Source organism: Cetorhinus maximus, chromosome 9 (genome assembly GCF_964194155.1).
Source record: "Cetorhinus maximus chromosome 9, sCetMax3.hap1.1, whole genome shotgun sequence".
NCBI lineage: Eukaryota > Metazoa > Chordata > Chondrichthyes > Lamniformes > Cetorhinidae > Cetorhinus > Cetorhinus maximus.
The window spans coordinates 54,158,938-54,178,874 of record NC_135887.1 but is presented as its reverse complement, the minus strand read 5'-3'; the positions used below and the strand labels follow the sequence as shown (position 1 = coordinate 54,178,874).

General features: G+C 40.9%; 1 protein-coding gene across 2 annotated transcripts in view; it reads left to right on the top strand.

Annotated features, from left to right (window-relative positions):
* Window positions 1-19,322, top strand: part of LOC144684661 (protein phosphatase PTC7 homolog) — a 140,349-nt gene extending 121,027 nt beyond the window's left edge. For both annotated transcript variants that reach the window (XM_078548739.1, XM_078548738.1), the window contains exons 5-6: window positions 6,386-6,515; window positions 7,736-19,322. In XM_078548739.1, the coding sequence (XP_078404865.1) occupies window positions 6,386-6,515; window positions 7,736-7,794 (189 nt within the window). In that variant the 3' untranslated portion in view covers window positions 7,795-19,322. The remainder of the gene's footprint in view (window positions 1-6,385; window positions 6,516-7,735) is intronic.
* Window positions 19,323-19,937: the final 615 nt, after the last annotated feature.

Below are 19,937 nucleotides of genomic sequence, written 5' to 3'. Positions count from 1 at the left end.
ATTCAGTGCTTCTCTACCCAGAACAATTCTATTTTTGCTGCGTGCAACAGCATTCTTTCCATTAAACCCTGAATCTGAAAGCTTGCACCTTGCCGGATAACCATGTATAAGGAAGGGACTGGGAGATGGAAGGTAGTCAAGAATGTTCTTCCTTGAGCATGGTATATTTTTCTACAAGCTGTGAGAGGGAATGTTTCCATCTATTCTCTAAACTGGGATTGTTTGCGATTTCCTCGTGGCTGTCATTTCCTTTCAGTTGAATGAGAACTGCCCTTCATAGGAATCAATCCCTGTATTTGCTTCTATAAATACAAACTTAATGACCTCAATGAGTGAATACTTTGTTAATCTTTAAATTTACTTGTGACATTTGTCATTAAACCCTGGATTTGTTTCAAATATCTTCCTGATGGGAACTTTCCATTTGAATGCCATGTGCGTAATTGGTAACCTAACACTCTAAACTCACTACTCACCCATCTCAAAAACACCTGATGTTTGGTGTCTGCACAAAATGCATGTCTTAAAGTGAATTGAATTCACTGTGCTTGAGATAGATTTGTAAAATCAGAGATTGTTTTTATTCTACAATCACAATATCTGTGCCATTTTGACTGCATTTTAAAAAAGCGATTACCAGAACTATTTTGCAGGGAATTTCTGAACGTGCTTCTCATTTCAGGTTAACATAAAACCCAGTGCACAGGTCCTGTACAGACTTTGATCGGAAAAGAGAATGTTTGGCTTCTATATGATGCCTCTGGTAAACCACAAATGTTGATGACATGTATTGGTTTGGCAATGTCTTCTGACTGGGTTGATTTACTTAGGAAAGCATCCAAGCAATGTTGCGTTTATATATATATGTACGTGACAGCTTATCATCTTTTCAGATTGTTAGTTATTCGGAAGGTGTCTGTGGGACTGAAGCTCATTCCATGGAGAGTTCGCAACCTGTTCTTGGCTTCTTGAGTTGCAATATGAGCTCTTGCTTCCTGCAGTTTTAATCTGACAGATGTTTGCTGTGAAGGGGGGAAGTATAGCTAATTGTCTCCCTTGGCCTTTATGACATTAATACAGCTGCAATTGAAGCATTCAGATTTGTCAAGGGATTCTCCATCGTGGTGAATTCATGCTGATTAAGGTGAGCACTCATTCCATGTTGGAAAGGATGGGCTGCGAGCTTCCTCTTTTGTACACCACTTTCTCCTGTAAGAAGAAAATGGGGGCACAGTTTCATAATGAGGGGCTGATCATTTAGGGCTGAGATGAGCAGAAATTTCTTTACTCAATGGGTTGTGAATCTTTGTAATTTTCTATCCCAGAGGGTTGTGGATGTTCCATCACTGAATATATTTAAGGCTGGGATAGGCAGATTTTTGGTGTCTCGGGGAATCGAGGGATATGGGGAGTGGGAAGGAAAGTGGAGTTTTGGCAGATCATCAACCATGATGGTATTGAATGGTGGAGCAGGCTCGATGGACTGAATGGTCTACTCCCGCTCCTATTTCTTATTGTGAGTGTGAAGTGAATTTTGTGTGTGAAGTTTGTAATAGTGTGTTTAGTGGTATGGGGTAGTGAGCTAAAGGATATTAATTGAACTGCTCTAACCTGATACAGATTATAGATGGGTAGGGATGAATTCAGCAGTTTAAGATTCTGGTATATTTGAGGATTGACTTTTCTTGTCCGATCATTGAACTGCATTGTATCTGTATCTGAGAAGCCGTTCTCCTTATCAACGCAACACAACTTATCCTCATCAGCAACCTTCTCCCACTCACTGTGCATTGGGTGCCTGAGAAACCTCCTACCCCCTGGGATGAGAGAACGTCCCTCCTGCACGGAGCCTTCCAGTGTAGCATCTGTAAACTTGATGCCTGTGCTGTACCAGCTTCTATTTCATTACTTCCTTGCTCTCCCAAGAAAAACCTCTTAGCTATCTTAGTAAATGTTTAGTGTGCCACATATACTGTATCACCTATATTGCAGTGAAGATTTAAAGTAAATTCAATACAGAGGGATGTAACTATTTCACTACATTTCATTAATAGGAAAATATAAAGTGGCAATAGGATCAGTACATTGGCCATTGGTTTTAGATTCGATGTTATTCATGCTGTGGCATATTTTAATCTGTGTTGCATCTAATTGTGGCATTGATTCAGGACCAGGGAATAGGACCATTTAACTTCTAGCATTTGTTGCCAATCTTGCCTTTGCAATAGATTCCGGCCAGTCGATGTCGAAATACATTGTGGCTTGGCACAACTCTGAGAAGCACCCAACAAGCAATAACCTCAAAGCATTTGATTTCTACAGAGCTTTGCTGTTCCACTTTCAGTCTGTAAACCAAATGGCATCCAGCCAATCAAAATCGGTGTGATCCTCTCTCCTAATCTAGAAGGGCCTGACATTCATACAGTGAAATATGAGTGAGTTTGTGTGCAGCTGATGACAGGTAGATGGATTCATACATTTTATGAAAGTTTAGGGCTCTGTGAGTTAATAACAGACCCATAGACATAGTAATATTGCTCCCAGCACTCAGAATATGTTGGCCTTCTAGTGAGATACAGCACAAATTCACCAGAATGATACCATGGCCTAAATCGTTAAATTGAAGGCAAATTTAATAAACTAAGCTTGTATCCTCTTAAATATAGGAGGTTGAGGAGTAATCTAATCGGGGTTTATAAAATGACCAAGTGGTTCAATAGGGTGGGTGGGGAGAAACTATTTCCTGTGGTGGAGGAATCCAGAACAAGAGGCACAGCTTTGAAATTAGAACTGGGCCTTTAAAATTAAAAACATAACATCAGAAATAGCCTGCTTTGTCGACCCTGCTTTACCATTCACTTGGATAATGGCTGATCTTCTACCGCAACTCTTCATGTCAGGAAGTACAGTGAAAATCTGGAATTCTGCCCTCAAAAGGTTGCGGATCCTGAGGGCCAGTAAACATTTTCAAGACTAAGATCAATTGATTTTTATTGTGCAAGGGTATCAAGAGACACAGAGCAAAGGCAGATAAATGGAGTTCAGACACAGATCAACCATGATCTCATTGAATGGTGGATCGGGCTCAAGGGCCTGAATGGCCTCCTGTCCTTTTTGAAAGGGAACCAAAGTATTCTGCATCTATTTTCTGCTGCTGTTGTTTGTAACTACCAGGAGATCTGCTGTCATGGTATGTCACACTTGTCTGTCTTAGGCCATTCCCACACATCCACTGCAGCTCGTCTGCAACGACTCTGAAGTCCGTCATCCAACCATGTGTAGGTCGAGCCCTCTTTCCGCTGCCCTCCTCTTTGCCCTCTAGAAGAGATCTTTGTAGCTTTTTAGCTCTGATCAGATGGTTGAAATGTTGACATTTTCTTTTCTGGGTGTCAATTTTTAAGAGTTCTTTTTGCACCTGCAATTTCAAGCACCTCTTTTTGTCTTATGGCCTGTATATGGAATTTTAGGTTAAATAGTTTACATTTTAAAACAATTCATGTGTTATGCCATAAACATATGATCTGGGAACCTAAAGTATTTATCATTTTTTCAGACTTGGTGTCCCGATGATTTAAATTGGTTTTGAAGCAGTTTATTGAATATGGCTATGAGCAGTAAGGAGAGGGAAGTGCTTGCTCATGATCCTGATATTATTAACCCATCACTGAAGTTACCTGCTCCCATTTGCTTGTCCTATTTAGTATTTGTCTTTGCTCTATCATAGTAACGTAAAAATATTAGCCTCCAGTTTCTATAAATAAATGGTGCCTGAGTTGATGGAAATTGGGAAGGCACTGTACTTTGCTCATTACTTTGTACAATTATTGGTTTTATACAAGTGAAGGATAAAGTGCCAAGAAGCAACCCATATTTGTTTTTACTCGTTCATAGGATGTGGGCATCACTGGCTGGGCCAGCATTTATTACCCATCTCTAATTGTCCTTGAGAAGGTGGTGGTGAGCTGACGCCTTGAACTGCTGCAGTCCATGTGGTGTAGATACACCCACAGTGCTGTTAGGGAGGGAGTTCCAGGAGTTTGATTCAGTGAAAGTGAAGAAACAGCCATTATAGCTCCAAGTCAGGATGATGTAAGACTTGGAGGGGAACTTGCAAGTGGTGGTGTTCCCATGCATCTGCTGCCCTTGTCCTTCTAGATGGTAGAGGTCGCGGGTTTGGAAGGTGCTGTCGAAGGAGCCTTGGTGAGTTGCTGCAATGCATCTTGTAGATGGTACACACTGCTGCTGCTGTGCATCGGTGGTGGAGAGAGTGAATGTTGAAAGTGGTGGATGGGATGCTAATCAAGCGGGCCGCTTTATCCTGAATGGTTTTGAGCTTCGAGTGCTGTTGGACCTGCACTCATCTAGGCAAGTGGAGAGTATTTCATCATGCTCCTGACTTGTCTTGTAGGTGGTGAACATCTGATAGTAATAGAAAAAGGCCAATTAACTCATCCTGTCACCTCTTTAATTCCAAATTTTATTTATTTTTTCCTTTCCAAACACTTAACTGTTTTAAGTGATATTGTCTGCCTCCCTCACCCTTTGCACGATGTGTGAATACATTTCTTCTCTTGTTCTGGAGGCACATTGTGGCAATCCACTGTCATAGCCCCATTGTTACTGATTTTATATGCGGTGGAAACCATCTGTTCCCTTCTCAAAAACTTCGATCATCTCTAATTTCTTCCTTAAAACCTTGTTGTGCCATGAGAAAATTCATAATTTTTTTGACCCTTCATAAGTATAACTTCTATATCAGCCAGTGTTTTCCCCTCAGTCAGCATTGGAAAGGTGGATGAATGAGTGGCAGACTTTGTGTAACTAAGGCCAATAAGATTCTCCAGGCAACAGATGTAGTGTGACCAAGGAACTTTTGAAATTTTCATTTGACAGCTTGTGTGTCAGATGCCCCATTACTGAACTTTCTTGCTCTCTTGCGCATGTGTTCCCACTGACTGTCTTCTGTGTCTGGCCCTCTGACCCACTCCTGTCTGCTGACTTTATTTTACCTGTCTCTCATAATAAAAATTCATCAAGGCCCCTTCGACAGCACCTTCCAAACCCACGACCACTAGCATCTAGAAGGACAAGGGCAGCAGATAGATGGGAAAACCACCACTTAGAAGTTCCCCTCCAAGTCACTCGCCATCCTGACTTGGAAATATATCGCAGTTCCTTCACTATCACTGGGTCAAAATCCTGGAACTCCCTTCCTAACAGCACTGTGTGTGTACCTACACTACATGAACTGCAGCGGTTCAAGAAGGCAGCTCACCATCACCTTCTCAAGGGCAATTAGAGATGGGCAATAAATGCTGGCCCAGCCAGCGAAGCCCACATCCTATGAATGAATTTTAAAAAATGTAAATATTCTCATTACTAAAAACACAGATGACAGAGCTTCCTGTTTGCTTCAGGATCCAACTCATTGTATTTTAAAATTAAATAAAATTGAGATGAAGGAGGACTCTGGACAAGATTTTTGGGCCCCACTGAAGTCAGGAATGCAGGTGGATTAAGGCCTGAGAATACCAGCCAAGGCCAGTGTGTCGGTTTCCCAACACCATCCTCACTAGGGATGGAGGTTTGGGGTGAGGCAAGGCTGCCGGAACTATGAGGTGGGCAGCCAGTTAGGCTTGATAAGAAAAAAGCAAAAAACTGTGGATGCTGGAAATCCAAAACAAAAATAAAAATACCTGGAAAAACTCAACAGGTCTGGCAGCATCTGCGGAGAGGAACAGTTAACGTTTCGGGTCCGTATGACTCTTCAACAGAACAGGCTTGATAAGAACTTTGTTAACAGCAGGCAGAGGAGGCATCTTGGGATTTTCCATTCAACCAACTGTTCCCTGATGTGACAGGGAGACAGTCTAAGTGCCTGGAGACAGCACTCAGTAGCGTATTGCAGGCCCTTCCATGCTTGCCTGGGTGTGAACGCGGCCAAAGGCCAGCCTGTAGAGGGATTCCCCCCCCCCCCCCCCCCCTGTCCTGTTATCTCCCCAACACAAGTAGTGGCCTGGTTGCTTTTTCTTCTTTTCAATTTAATTTTTTTTAAATGTTGCTGAAAAGGCTCTTTCATGTTGAAAACACCTTCTCTGTTACTTACCCATTGCTTCTCTGAAGTTGGAAAGTGTCTGGCCAGTGAGTGATTGTTTCCCTCTGGAAGCGTGTCTGGGACCCAGTCACTGTCCTGGCTCTTGTTTCCTGCTCTCTGTGTATGTGCCTTTGGCTGTTAACATTTTCCAAGAAACAAACTAATTTTTTTCAACAAAATTCAAAGTTTCGGATGAGTAAAGCCCCTCTTCCATTATTACCTCCACAAGACAGAGTACTTTTTATGTATTATATGCTGCAGCTGAACTTTATGGTAACTTTTTTTTAACAGGACTCGAGTTACCAGAGCATGAAGGAGACAGTGAAAAGTATAGCTGAACAGGCCCAACAGTTGGCATATGACCCAAACTACATGTCTCCCTTCGCACAGCATGCCTGTGAAAATGGGCTGAATGTCCAAGGTAAACTATTGCTTTTTGATCTGAGATTACATGATGTTATAATTTTTCCTTTCCTCATTTTCCAGTACCTGAAGAACTGCTCAGGGTTTCTGGCACTGTGCAGATGATGGCCAAAATTGAAGAATCACCTGCATTACGGCAGTATTCTTCAGTCAGTCTCCTCTTATAGTGATCTACTGCATAAACTAGAATTAAAAATGTTGTTTTTGGCATGTTGTATGGCAGCTGTCAAATATTGTTAGATCTCTAACTAAGCAAAGAAGCTGGAACTGCTTATATCTTTATACAATTCTGCTGCCTCCTGGTGATGCTGAGCATTTGTGCATTGAACACTGACAGCTGGGGTTTCATAACACTTCTATTCTGTCACAGTGACCCCCCCCCAATTTTCTAGAGGTTCTGATCTTTTCCATACAGTCAGGGGAGGATAGTGAAGTTGAGGGGAATTATTGCTTACCTGACTTCTTGATCACAAATTGATCCACGATACTGAACAATTTCAAACCTGGAAAGAGAAACAAACATTGTAAACTTAAGTAATTTACTGCTTTGCATGGCATGTGTCTGGGCCCAGTGCTGTGTCAACTCACTTTATGTAGGTTATTTGGGCCTGACTTGCCCTCCTTCCCCTTTGAAGTTTCCCTCTTTGTGTATATTGAGATATTTCCCTAAGGAAGGAAAGCATTTAGTAATGGGAAAGAGCTGGAAAAGGGGGAATCAGCCTTTGGGGACCTGATATGTATCATGCAGTGAACTATAATGACTGCCCCTGTGCTCCAATTTCTGAAACGCAGACACGTGTTCATATAGTGCAGATTTTAGCTCAATTCTATTATCCATACAGGGCAACAACCCAGATTCAACATACCAGCTTGGGCTTGTTGAGATGGTAGCCCTGTTTAAACTGTTTATCAGCAGGATGTTCTTTGGACATAATTTTAAACTGAGGATTTTTTTTTTCAATGTTCACTCACTGATTTTGTGTTGTAGAAGTTTACTCCTTGATATTTTGTGTGTACGTGTGACAGGAGGATCAAGTGTTGAGACAGATGTTTTCGTGGCTCTGGAATATTTCACTTTGTGACCACAGCTTTCCATTTTGCCATTGCTCCATTAAGTGTTAATCAACTGAGTAACTCCACTGTAACACCTGGCAATCTTCAGGCAGACCACTTAACACCATCAATAATTTAACATTTAAAATACAACTTCTTTTGTAGGTGGCAAGCCAGATGACATCACAGTGCTATTATCAGTAGTAACTGAGAGCAAAGAATGAAGAGGAAACCTTGCCTTATTGACCATGGCACCAAGCTGACACACCTCTAAGGGTGGTGTCCCTGAATGTCTGTTCCAAGAATCCCACAAAGCTCTGCTGGTGCGTCCTGTCAGAGGTGTTTTTTGATCTATGCAGATAACCACGTTCAAGGAATCCAAGTAGTTGAAATATTTGGTGAATGATCAATCTACTCAGTCCTGTAATTTGGAAAAAGTACACTTTGCCCTTTATTGCTTTTCACATTCTGTAGAGGCTCCAAAAAATAACTTTATCCCATGCATTAGTCTTCACGCCCTTATAAACATCTCCACCTTTTTCTGTTCACTCATTAAAGACTGACAACCATTCAGTCTCCTTGAACAGTTTTGATGCATGGAGTGATTCCTGGAAATTCGGCCAGCCAAAAGGTGGGTGTTTTTTTTAAGAAAAACTCTTGTCATACAAATGTTTTGCAGTAGTGGTCCAGCCGCAATTTAATAAAAGCCTCACAACTAATGACAAAACTCATCTTAATTTTGTCAAATCATAGATTTGAGTAAAAAATGCAGTCACGGGTGAATTATTTGGGATGTGCTTGCTACATTGCCAATGTATTTTTTTTTGTCCCAAATGCCACTGGAAAGTGTCAGTTTTTTGACCAGGCTCTGTGGGAAAGGGAATGTAAATTGACTAAGAAGAGATAAAGTCTCATTTCTATACAAGAAAATAATTAAATTTTTAAACACAATGCAAAGTGCAATTTTGACAAAAGGTGGTTTTCTGTACCAGGTGCCTGCTGGAGCATGTAATTTGTTTCCAGAACAGAACTCTTTCAAATCTGAATGGCAGCCATTACAGTGCCTAATAACCCACTGTATTGAGAAACATACCAGTTGCAGGATCCTCATAGTTTATCAGCATGGCTGTCACTGCATTTACACCTCTTTAAATAAAAATGTATAGTGGCTACCTTGGCTTCTGTACAATGGACTGTTCTGATCCAAAACTATTTTCTAGAACTGATTTGTGGGCAATCTATTTGGATTTCATTGAGTTGAACCACTGTTAGAGTGTGTGTTAATAATGGGTTTAAGTGTCACTACAGAAGCTTCATGTTATGAAAAGCCTGCAGAGCAGTGGGCAGAAGAGAGCACCGAGTCTTTAATTGTCTTGTGGATTACATCTGAAATCAGTAAAGTGGACAGTGCAAGAGATCTCTGTGATCCGTCACCTTAAATATTCTGGACATGTGACAATTCCTGCACCAGGCCAGAAGCTCCTTGTTGACTTTTCTCCGCAGAATACTACCCAAGAGAAGATAAAAGAGGAGATCTTTGGAGTACGAAGCCTGTCTGCGGAAATTATAGAACTGAACTGGACCAGAATTTAACAGTAATGGTTAATTCAGAATGTTAAATGGTACTGGTGGGTTGTGCCATACCCTTGATCATATTCTTTAAAACTTCACCTGGTCAGCTTTTATTTGATGTATTTTATTTGGAAAGTTTTCTAAGTTTGGTATTCTGGTTGCGTAGTACTTTAAATCTCTTCCACAGCTGGATGTTTAGCCATACTGCCATATTTTTTTAAGAATCTAAAATGAATAGAAACCACTTGAAGATCTTTGTGCCCTATACTTATATTCTTGATGCTATAATTACGGTTTCAGCTGGCTGTGAATTCTTCCGACCCTGTCTTGAACCTATTTAAATACTTCCCTTTATCAGAGATAATGGGTAACTAAGTATGTAATATAGGAGTTATGCCAGTGTTAGACATGCTGTCCTATGGGTATGGAATAATCAACGATTAACCTTTTGTAGCACCTGGAGATCAGCATCAGAGTGTAACCTGGTGTTGCTCACTGCATAGTCCATCTGCTTCTCTCTCACTGGTCCAGCCTGCCCTGTCCCTAATGCCCCCTTATGAACTGGTACCCTGTGATCAGGCCTTTATTATTGATAATCAGCAGTGTCTGCTTCATATTAATTTGTGTTGATCTGCCAGTTAAATACAACTGCACTGAGTTTGGAGGAAAAATGGGGGATCTAGTATTGAGGAAGGATGTTAATTTTACTGGGTAGGTTGCCTAGTAGAACAAGCTGGTGGATAATGATAGTTAAACAGAAAACACTGCATCTAGTTCCAGAAATTTTCAGTAATTGGTGTCAAAGGATAAATCATTACTGAAAGAAACAGTCAAGCAAATCTCAACTCTTATTCCAACTGCAGCGATTGAATTGTAGCGGTAGTAAGAAGACTTTGCACCAAAGCCCTGATTCAGGTGCCTGCCACATTTCGGGGCTTTCCAAATCCTGTGCAATGCATCATCTTAAAGCTGTGATTGAACTGCTTAACGTTTATACCGCAGTTAGTGTAAGATGCAACCTCATTAATCTGAACTGGCAGTGCTGAATTTCTGCAATCCAGGGAGAGAACATAAGTGGGCTGACTGACTGACTACTTGTTTCAGTTGCTGCAGCGGTCTTTTTAACGAGTGTGTTACAGCAGCTTGGGAGGGGAAGGTCTTGTTCTAGATCATATTGGTCTTTCATCCTACTTGTGAAAGGAAGGTAAAGTCAAAGTTACCTGCCCTTTGGCTGCAGGTAATTCTTGGTATGGAAAGATCAAGACATGGAGAAGGGAAACATTTTACTTTATATAAAAATAAACTCAAAGGGGAAAGGAACATTTAAAATAATTGGCTTTAAAGTCCTTAGGAAAATTTGGAATCCAGTTTGGCCCAATGGGGTAAATTCCAAGGTCAAAGCATGAGAGAGAAGCCAACAGGCCCTGATCTCCCTCACTTGCACTGCTGCTATTTCACATGTTTCCATATCCTCCATTTGAGCAAGGCGTAAGTTATAACTGCTTCAGATTGCTTTTTGGGAAGGATGAGAGTTACTGCTGTTTGACTTCAGAGCCATGGGTATTGCTGCAGCAATATGTTTGTGATTCTCTGTATATAACGTTTGTATATAGTCAGCCCATGTACTATGCACATGGATTTTTACAGGTGTTTTTCAGTTTTGGTTCTGTTGTAGTCTTCAAATTTAGAAATATAAATTTAAGCTTAATTCCGCTTTGTTTACTTGTTACCTGTGATTGCACAAAATAAGGAATTGAATATCGGCACACTGTTATGGGAACATTGCACTGAAATCTTTAGCGCATACCGTGATCTTCATGTAGAGGTCAGATTTTGTAAGAAAAGTATGTGCTCCAGCTCATTTTTTTTTTAAACCCACAACATAATTATACATAATGGCAGATATACCGGGGCAGAATTTTCGGGTCGGCGAGCACGGGCAGGGCCCACTTGCCGATGCGTAAAATGACGCATGGTGATGTTGGACGTACATCCTAACGTCACTGCGTATCATTTAGATTTCCAGTTTGGCGGACATGCAGCTGAGTCGGCTGCGTGCCCGCTGAACTGTCGAAGGCTTATTAAGGCCTGTTAAAAATGAATTAAAATACTTAAATAAGCTGCCCGTCCAACCTTAAGGTTGGCGGGCAGGCAAAGAGCCCAGGCGGCCTTCGCATTTATCATGAAACCTCATCCACAAGCGGGATGAGGTTTCATGAAGTTTTTATAAATTAAAGTTTTTCATTAATGTTCCTTAACATGCCCCAGTTCATGTGACACTGTCACATGAGAGGACATGTCTTAAAATATTTTCTTTCCTTTATTTTTCTTCTCTCCCTGAGGCACCTGCGTGCCTCAGGGAGATTTTTGTGCTCTTTCGCACGCACGCACGAAAGAGCACAGGCCCCGACTTAGGGAATCACCCCCACCCGCACAGGGAGCGCACAGCGCTTCCAGGTGTGCATCACGCTGGGCGGTCCTTAATTGGCCTGCCCACGCAAAACGGCAGTGCGGACCCAATCGGGGGGCGCCAATCAGGTTCGTACCCGCCCGCCCCCACACAACCCCTCCGACAAGGGGAAAATTCTGCTCCAGGCGTCCTTTATCCACAATCCTGAAAAATGGGCTATCAAGTGAGAGAAGGTGGCGGTCATCACACCTTAGCACCATATTACAGCATCTCCAAACCAAGACAGGCAATCAATGCATTGATTTCTGTATAAGGGGCATTTGTAGCAATCGTCACACTTCACTTCGGTACGATTTGATCCATCAACTGGGATGAAATCCACGCTGAGAAGGTGGGGGGTGAAGAGCACTTTATTCTCTTTGAAGTCTCCATGCACTTGCGCTTGTAAAATCATACAATTTTGCAATACAGGAGGAGGCCATTCTGTCCATTGTGTCTGCACTGGTTGCCCAGCTCCACTCCCTCTCTTTCCCCATAATATCCAATTATTTTTGAAAATGTTGAAATTTTTGAAAGTTACTGCATTCCAAATCCCAGATTATAACTTGCTATGTATATTTAAAAAAAGCCTCTTCAACTCCCTTCTTTAGAATTCTTTGTCAATTACCTCAAATCCTTTTGCTCCTATCAGTGGAAGCATTTTCTCCCTATCTACCAAAACCTGTCATAACTTTGAACCCTTTTTAAATTTCCCCTTAACCTTCTCTGCTGTAAGGATAAGAATCCCAGGTTCTCCAGCCTCTACTTGACTGATGTCCTTCATATCATTCTGGTAAATTTCCTCTGCACCCCGTCCAAGATCTTGGCCTAAAGTGTTTTGCCTAGGATTGGGTGCACTACACAAGTTGAGGCATAACCCCTGTTTTTTAAAGGCTCATCACAACTCCCTTGGTTTTGTACTCTATGCCTCTATTTATAAAGCCAAGGACCCCAGATGCCTTTTTAACAGCCTTCTCAACCTGTGCTGCACCTTGTGTACATACACGCCCAGGCCTACGCTCCTTTAAATTGTTCCATTTAGTTGATGTTGCCTCTTTTAATATTTCCTCCCAAAATGCATCTCTTCACAGTTCTCTGTATTAAATTTTATCAACAGGACGTAATATCACCCTTCAACTCACCAACTCTTTAACAAAATCTTTCTTTCAGAAGTTAAGGATCGCAAGCTCCAACAGCTCATGGCTACCAGTGCCCCTCCAGATCTCTTCTCCTTCACTTCCCTCTGACCCCACCCTCCTAATCTTATCCCTTGCTGCGTATTCACAATACCCTCTGAACTTCCTCGCTCTGACACTGAATGACTTGTCCTTAGCAAAGGACTCAGCTTTATCCCTTTACTCCCCACCTTAATAAATTTCAAGCTCGGCATGACATTGAGCTCCTCTTCTGTCACCTTCATCCCTGCGCCCACTTCTTTGGCCAGGAGTTCTTCCCCCGCTCAATGGACCCTTTCACCCATCTCCAATGTTCTCCCTCCACCTGAAGCCCTCCCTCTGGTCTCTTACTCTCTCTTGGGTGGCTACTTTGTGGAATATCTCCATTCAGTCTGCGAACTTCTGGAGGCCTGTTGCTTTAATTCTCCACCTTGTTCTCATGCTGACATCTTTGTCCTTGGCCTGCTGCACTGTTCCAGCGAAGCTCAAGGTAAGCTGGAGGAACAGCACCTCATCTTTTGATTAGGCACTTTACAGCCTTCCAGACTCAACATTGAGTTCAACAATTTCAAACTGTAAACTCTGCCCCCACTTTGTTTCCTTCTCTTCACATGTTTCAGTTTTTCTCCTATTTTTGCTTTCAGTTAATAGAACACCTGCTCTCGGCACATCTTTTTGTTTCTTTTTGCCCCATCACCATTCCCTTTTGCCCTGTAAAACTAACTCTGCTGTCATTCAATCTCACTGACTTTCATCCTATCACAGACCTTTTTGTCCTTGTCCCAGTCATCCTTTGCTCAAACCCATTACTTGTCTAACTTCATCCAGTTCTAATGAAAGGTCATTGACCTGCAACATTAACCCTGTTCTCTCTCTACAGATGCTACCTGACCTACTGAGTATTTTTACCATTTTCTGTTTTTATTTCATGCCCGCAGTATCATCCTTCATGGTTAGCAAGTGGTTAGGATCCGGAAAGCACTGCCTGAGGGTGAGGTGGAGGCAGGTTCAATCGAGGCATTCAAAAAGGAATTGGTCATGATCTGAACAGAAAGAATGTGCAGGGCTATGGGGAGAAGGCATGGAGAGGCACTAGGTAAATTGCTCCTACAGACAAAGACACAATGGGCAGAATGGCCTTCTGTGCCGTAAAATTCTGGCCCCAAACAGCTCGGCGTGAATTTGCTAAGCTTGGAAACCATCTTTGAGCCTTTTGTAACAAAAGGCAAAATGGCTGGAGAGAAGACATATAGCATCATACAATAGGATGATATTTAGAAAGAGTCCTCCTTACAAGGACATGTCTTTTTGTCAATCTGCATTCTTGAGAATCTGGCTTGAACCTGGTGGATGGCAATGAAACTGGTGTACAACATCAGTGGGTTGGCATGAAGCAAACTGTCCTGTATAAACTTTTGAATAAATTCATTGAAATTAGATGCCCATACTGCAGCATATGTGGAAATCTACCTGGATGGCTACGATCCAGTGCCCATTATCTGTTCCTTAATGAAGTATTTAGACTGGTAGTCCCTTTCGCGTCTCAACCACCACCACCGCCCTCCACCCCCACCCAGGCTGTAAGACTTTTGTGTTGCTTTAAGGCTGATATTTTTTCAATTGCACTTTGCTAACCATATAGCCAAGATTTGTTTCAACACTCTTGGCACACGGCTGGAGCTGTATTAATGACCTAAAAGATTGACCTCCCAACCAGTAGCCAATTCAAACCTCTGTGTTGCTCATATTTGCACTCGGCTTTCCCTTCCTGGAGTTAGAATTTTGCCTAGGTATTACAAAATGATCTGTACATAAAATCCATTGAAACACTGGCAAATCTGTCTTCTGAAGATAAGGCTGCAAGAGACCACCATTTGCCACATATGTGCTAAGGAACTACTTGTTTTTTAAGTTCCTTTCCTCACCTGTCGTTAATCAGAACTTCCACCCATTCCTTTGCCAGCAGGATTGCACGGTGACGCAAAGGCAAACCTAATTAGTAATCTTTTCAACTTTCTAAAATAAGACAGGTATTAATGTGTTCTTTGTTGCCCTGAGCTGAGATTGCTGACTGCACACACACAAGCAGTTCTGCCGTCAGAATTTATAACTATTGAAAAACAAGTTAAGTGGGTTGACATTTAAACATTTCTCTGTAATTTGTTTAAAAACAATGAGATCTGAAGAAGTTGCATAGACTTTTTTATATAGCTTTGTACAGCATGTAATCCCAAGGTTTAAATAGCAATTTCAACTGCTCCTGGCATTCACCAATCTGGCAGGCAGCCTCCCTTACATGTCCACAAACATGAGTTTCCTGAGTTCAGTCTACCCCACAGCTTGATGTGTTTAAAGCGGAGATTCTGTTGTCTTGAAGAAAAGCTCTGATCTTGCCCTGTTAACCAAAGACTGGGAATCTTCACAACACTGGAAACTCAAGATTGGAGAGTTGGACTAAAATCAGTTTTTTTTGATGTTGGGGAGAATAAAATCCTTGCCACTGAATACTGATAAAAATTGCATTATCCAGTAATATGAATAACCAATGTAAACAAAATAGCAGAGGGCATTTTGTACTGGAGAGAAATTCAAATCAACAAGTCAAATTAAAGTAACTGAATTATGTTACGGACTGAAGGAGGGATTAATTTAAACACTTTCTCCTCTCGCCACCTGTCCATAAACAGAAAGGTGTTTGATTTGTTTCCCTCTATATTTGTTTCCCTCTATTTATTTCCTAACCCCTTGGTTTTGGTGTGATCCAATTTTCTATAATAACCTCACAGCAAGCTTAAGATAGGGTGAACTTAAAGGGTTATTTTATTTGCAAAAGAGGGTTCGCAATGTCCTCCTCATATTCAGATAGCAAAAAAAATTGAGAAAAGAAAGATTTACAGTACAGAGACCACAAAGAAAATAAATATTGCTTCGCATGAGTTCTAGAATCCAGAATCAAAAGTCCAATGAGGTATTCTACAGAGGTCAGCGGGTTAAAAACCGATACTGGATAATTCACTTTTCCAATGGTGTTGACGTCACACGATAAGATAGGCATGCAGAGATGAATTGTGAGCGATGGTACAGACTTCAGCAGGGTAGAGGGGGCCGTGTGTCCGACCTGGGCCAGACTGCCTTGTCGGAGAAGCTGCTAATCAGATGATTAAAAAAAATACTGAGCTTTTCAGTTCGGCAAGGCAATGTTATTGGTTCTACAAACCAGAGGCCCACTTCTCCACACTGTCTTTGACAAGGGATGTGTATGCCTTATCTGGGTCCCCAAGATTGTTAAATGTCTCAACCGTTAAGAATTGAAAGGAAGGTTGCCCTCTTTCAGGGAGAGCAGAGTGAATGTCGTTCGTATTGGCATTTAGCATATTTTAAAATGTGCTTTAAGTGACAGGAGTCCAGATGACCCAGAGTGCCCTGAGCTATAAAGAACATATGAAATAAGAGCAAGAGTAGGCCATTCAGCACCTTGAGCCTGCTCTGCCATTTGATAAGACCATGGCTAGCCTGATTGTGGCCTTAACTCTACTTTCCTGCCTGCTGCCCCCCCTCTCCCCCCATAACCTTTGACTCCCATGTAGACCAAAAAACCTAACTCCGCCTTGAATGTATTCAATAAACCAGCCTCTACTGCTCTCTGGGGAAGAGAATTTAGAAGATTAACAACCCTCTGAGAGAAGAAATTCCTCCTCATCTCCATCTTAATTGGGAAACCCATTATTTTTAAACACTACCCCCTAGTTCTAGATTTCCCCCAAGAGAGGAAACGTCCTCTCAGCATCTACCCTGTCAAGCCCTCTCAGAATCTTATGTGTCAATAAGATCACCTCTCATTCTTCTAAACTCCAAATAGCCCAACCTGCTCAACCTTTCCTGATAAGACAACCCCTTTCATCCCAGGAATCAGCCGAACTTCCAATGTAAGTATATCCATCCTTAAACAAGGTGACCAAAACTGTCCATCGTACTCTTAAGTGCAGTGCCACCAATGCCCTGTACGGTTATAGCAAGGCTTCCCTACTTCTATACTCCATCCCCCTTACAATAAAGGCCAACATTCTGTTTGCCTTCCTAATTACTTGCTGTACCTGCATGCTAACTTTTTTGAGATTCATGAACAAGGACATCCAGGTACCTCTGTACTGCAGCATTCTGCAGTCTCTCTCCATTTAAATAATATTCTGCATTTCTATTCTTCCTGTCAAAGTGAACACCCTCACATTTTCCCACATTATATTCTATCTGCCAATTTTTTGCCCACTCTTAACCTATCTATATCCCTTTGCAGACTTTGTATCTTTCTCAACTTGCTTTCCAACCTGTCATCGTCAACAAATTTGGCTACAATAGACTTAGTGCCTTCATGCAAATCATTAATATAGATCATAAATATTTGAGGCCCCGGCACTGATTGCTGTGGCACCCCACTAGTTTGCCAACCTGAAAAAGAGCGATTTATCCCAACTCTTGTTTCCTGTTTTAGTCAATCCTCCACCATGCTAATATATTAGCTGGTATTTCAGATATGCACCTGATTCAAAGGAGTTGTAGAAGCAATCTATTTAATTGAATCATCTTCTCAAGAGGTTTTCAGTGGTGTGTGGAAATGCCACCCAAGGGAATTATTACATTGGACAGGAAATATTTTGTTTCATTTGCATATGTGAGAATAATGGTCAACGGTGAATTAGATGCACTAGTGAGCAATATCACATATCCATATCTTAAGCTAAAACATAGGGACTCCATATAGACAATATAACTCCCCTGATCAGTCATCATCTATAACAATACACAGGCTACTTTTAGAAAATTAGGGCATTTTAATGGGACTTTGCCCTCTTTCAAAGATAGCAGATTCTTTTGTTAATTGAGGAGAGTGCTCTATTTTAGGCATACGGTAGTTTTGCAGGTGAGAAGTCCACTGGTAAGAAACTGAGATCCCAGCAATCTAACTAGCAGATGAAAACTGGCTACAAAATGGCCTGTAAAATGTAAATTAAAGAGGTGATCATCCAATTTGAACAAGGGTTACAAAAATTGGAAAAACTTTTCCTGATCTATGCTGCATTTGGATTTTATCTTAAAGCAAGAGACAACATATCACATTCTGATTCAACTATAACCTCAAAGTGATTCTTATTTTTAACACCTCTTGCTTTCTCATTATCTTGTACTAATTGCACGTGACCCTGTTTCTTCATTCTCTCCTTACATCTTTAAGGCTCTGTCTCTTTCTCTCTCCTGATTAAGTTTGAAGCAACGGTAGACCCTGTTCAAAACCCTGTTTTCTGCCTAATTTGTCTTTTAACAGTTGCTAACAAAATTGTTTTTCTGACATTTTATTTTAAAGTAAATTTATTGGATCTTGTATTGTCTTACATATATCCGATATTACAGTATAACTTGTAACTATTTTGTGAACAAATTGCATAAATGAGCACTCTGTCCAAAAGTTAAACCCTTGATTCTAAGCCATCAGTGTCCTTAATTAGATTTCATTAGCACAACTATCAAAGAAGCAAATGGCTCCCAGTTTAGAGATTAATACATTATTTTAAAAGTGACAGTTTAGCTTAATTGTGTGTATGTTTGTTTCCAGATACTATCCTTTAGCACCTCGGTTTTGGGACCAATCATTTGTTCCACACTTTTACTTTTCTTTGCACTTTTCTATTTAAGCCTGCAGACCACCATAAAATAATTTAATCTGGGGAGTCAATATTTTGTTTGTTTTCTTGGGTACAGGGAGGGTTTCCAATGGCAAAGATTTCAAGATTCATTTCACACTGGGTCTTTAGATAGTATAACCGGTAAGACTAATTTGGACTAGTTCCAGAACCAGTTCCAGCTCTTCTGAGTTATTTGGGTAAATGATTTTGCGACTTGGAATTTGATACCTATGAAGAAAGTGCTGCTTTTTGAAAAAAAAACACTTGCATAAACATCAAGCTTATTTCTTTATTGGGTCCTATGTGACCCAATTGGAGTGGCTCCAGATCAAGGAGCAAATATTTCCTATCAATCAAAAGCCAGAGCAGCTCCCTGATGGGTAATCTTCACAGAAGTTGATATGTAAAATGGTACTTTTGTAAAGTGGTAACAATATATTGATACAGAAAGCAATATATTCATTACAAAGCTTCAAACTGATGATGTGTAACTATTTCAACATGTTTTTAAAATTGTTAAAACTTCTCCCACATTCAAGGAATTACCCCCCTTTAAGATCTTTGGGTTATTGTTGTCACAACTGCAACCAAACCAAACTCTGAAAAACTCCAGGGGAGGTAAAAATGACCCATCTACCGAAGTGCAGTTATATTTGGGGTGCATACTGACTAATGGAAACAGTTTGTCGAATTTGAATGTATTTTGTCTGTGTCTGCCTCTCTGTCTCTCTCTCTGTGATATGGAAATCAAACCATTAGCTTTTCTTAATATCAAATTGTTTTTTAAGTTTAGGTTTGATGAAATTGTTGAAGTTTGACAATTCATAAGTTATGAACTGTAAAATCTGTGAAAAAATTATAATCTTTATTTATTTAAACTTGGTCTGTTGTGCTTATTTCCAAATTAATCACAACTGGTCTGATTGTGAATCTCATTTATTCTCAAATTTACTTGATGAAATGTCACTTAAACTTGATGAAATGTCACCTTCTTTAAGTCTGTACTTATTTTAGTCTTTTAAACAAACAAATGTAAACAGTGACTCATAAACCCCACTTTGGTTGTGAAAGCCTTGGATTTCCTGAGAGTTATGATATACATTAAAAAGTTCTTTCTGTTCTCACATTTCCCACCCTTTCCCTGTTTGTGTTGGAATAAAGTTCCATGATTCACCGTCTTCCTAATTTTAAGGGACAATGAATATCATCAACCAGGAAACTTGCTGATTATTTTTTGCCCGTTTCACAGATCAGGCAGGGCACTAAAGTGCAATTTTTAGCCACCAATATTGCCACCCTGGCTAAAATCAGTGAACTTGACAGAAACCAGGTTTGTTATGTAATCACGCCAACAGTCAATGTAGTTGAGTGCTCTAAGCTACTAGCTTTTTGAGATCTATATTCATAGAATCATACAGCCCATCATGCTTGTGCCAGCTCTTTGAAAGAGCTATTGTTCCTGATTGAATATTAGTTTCCTTGGGATGTCTGGC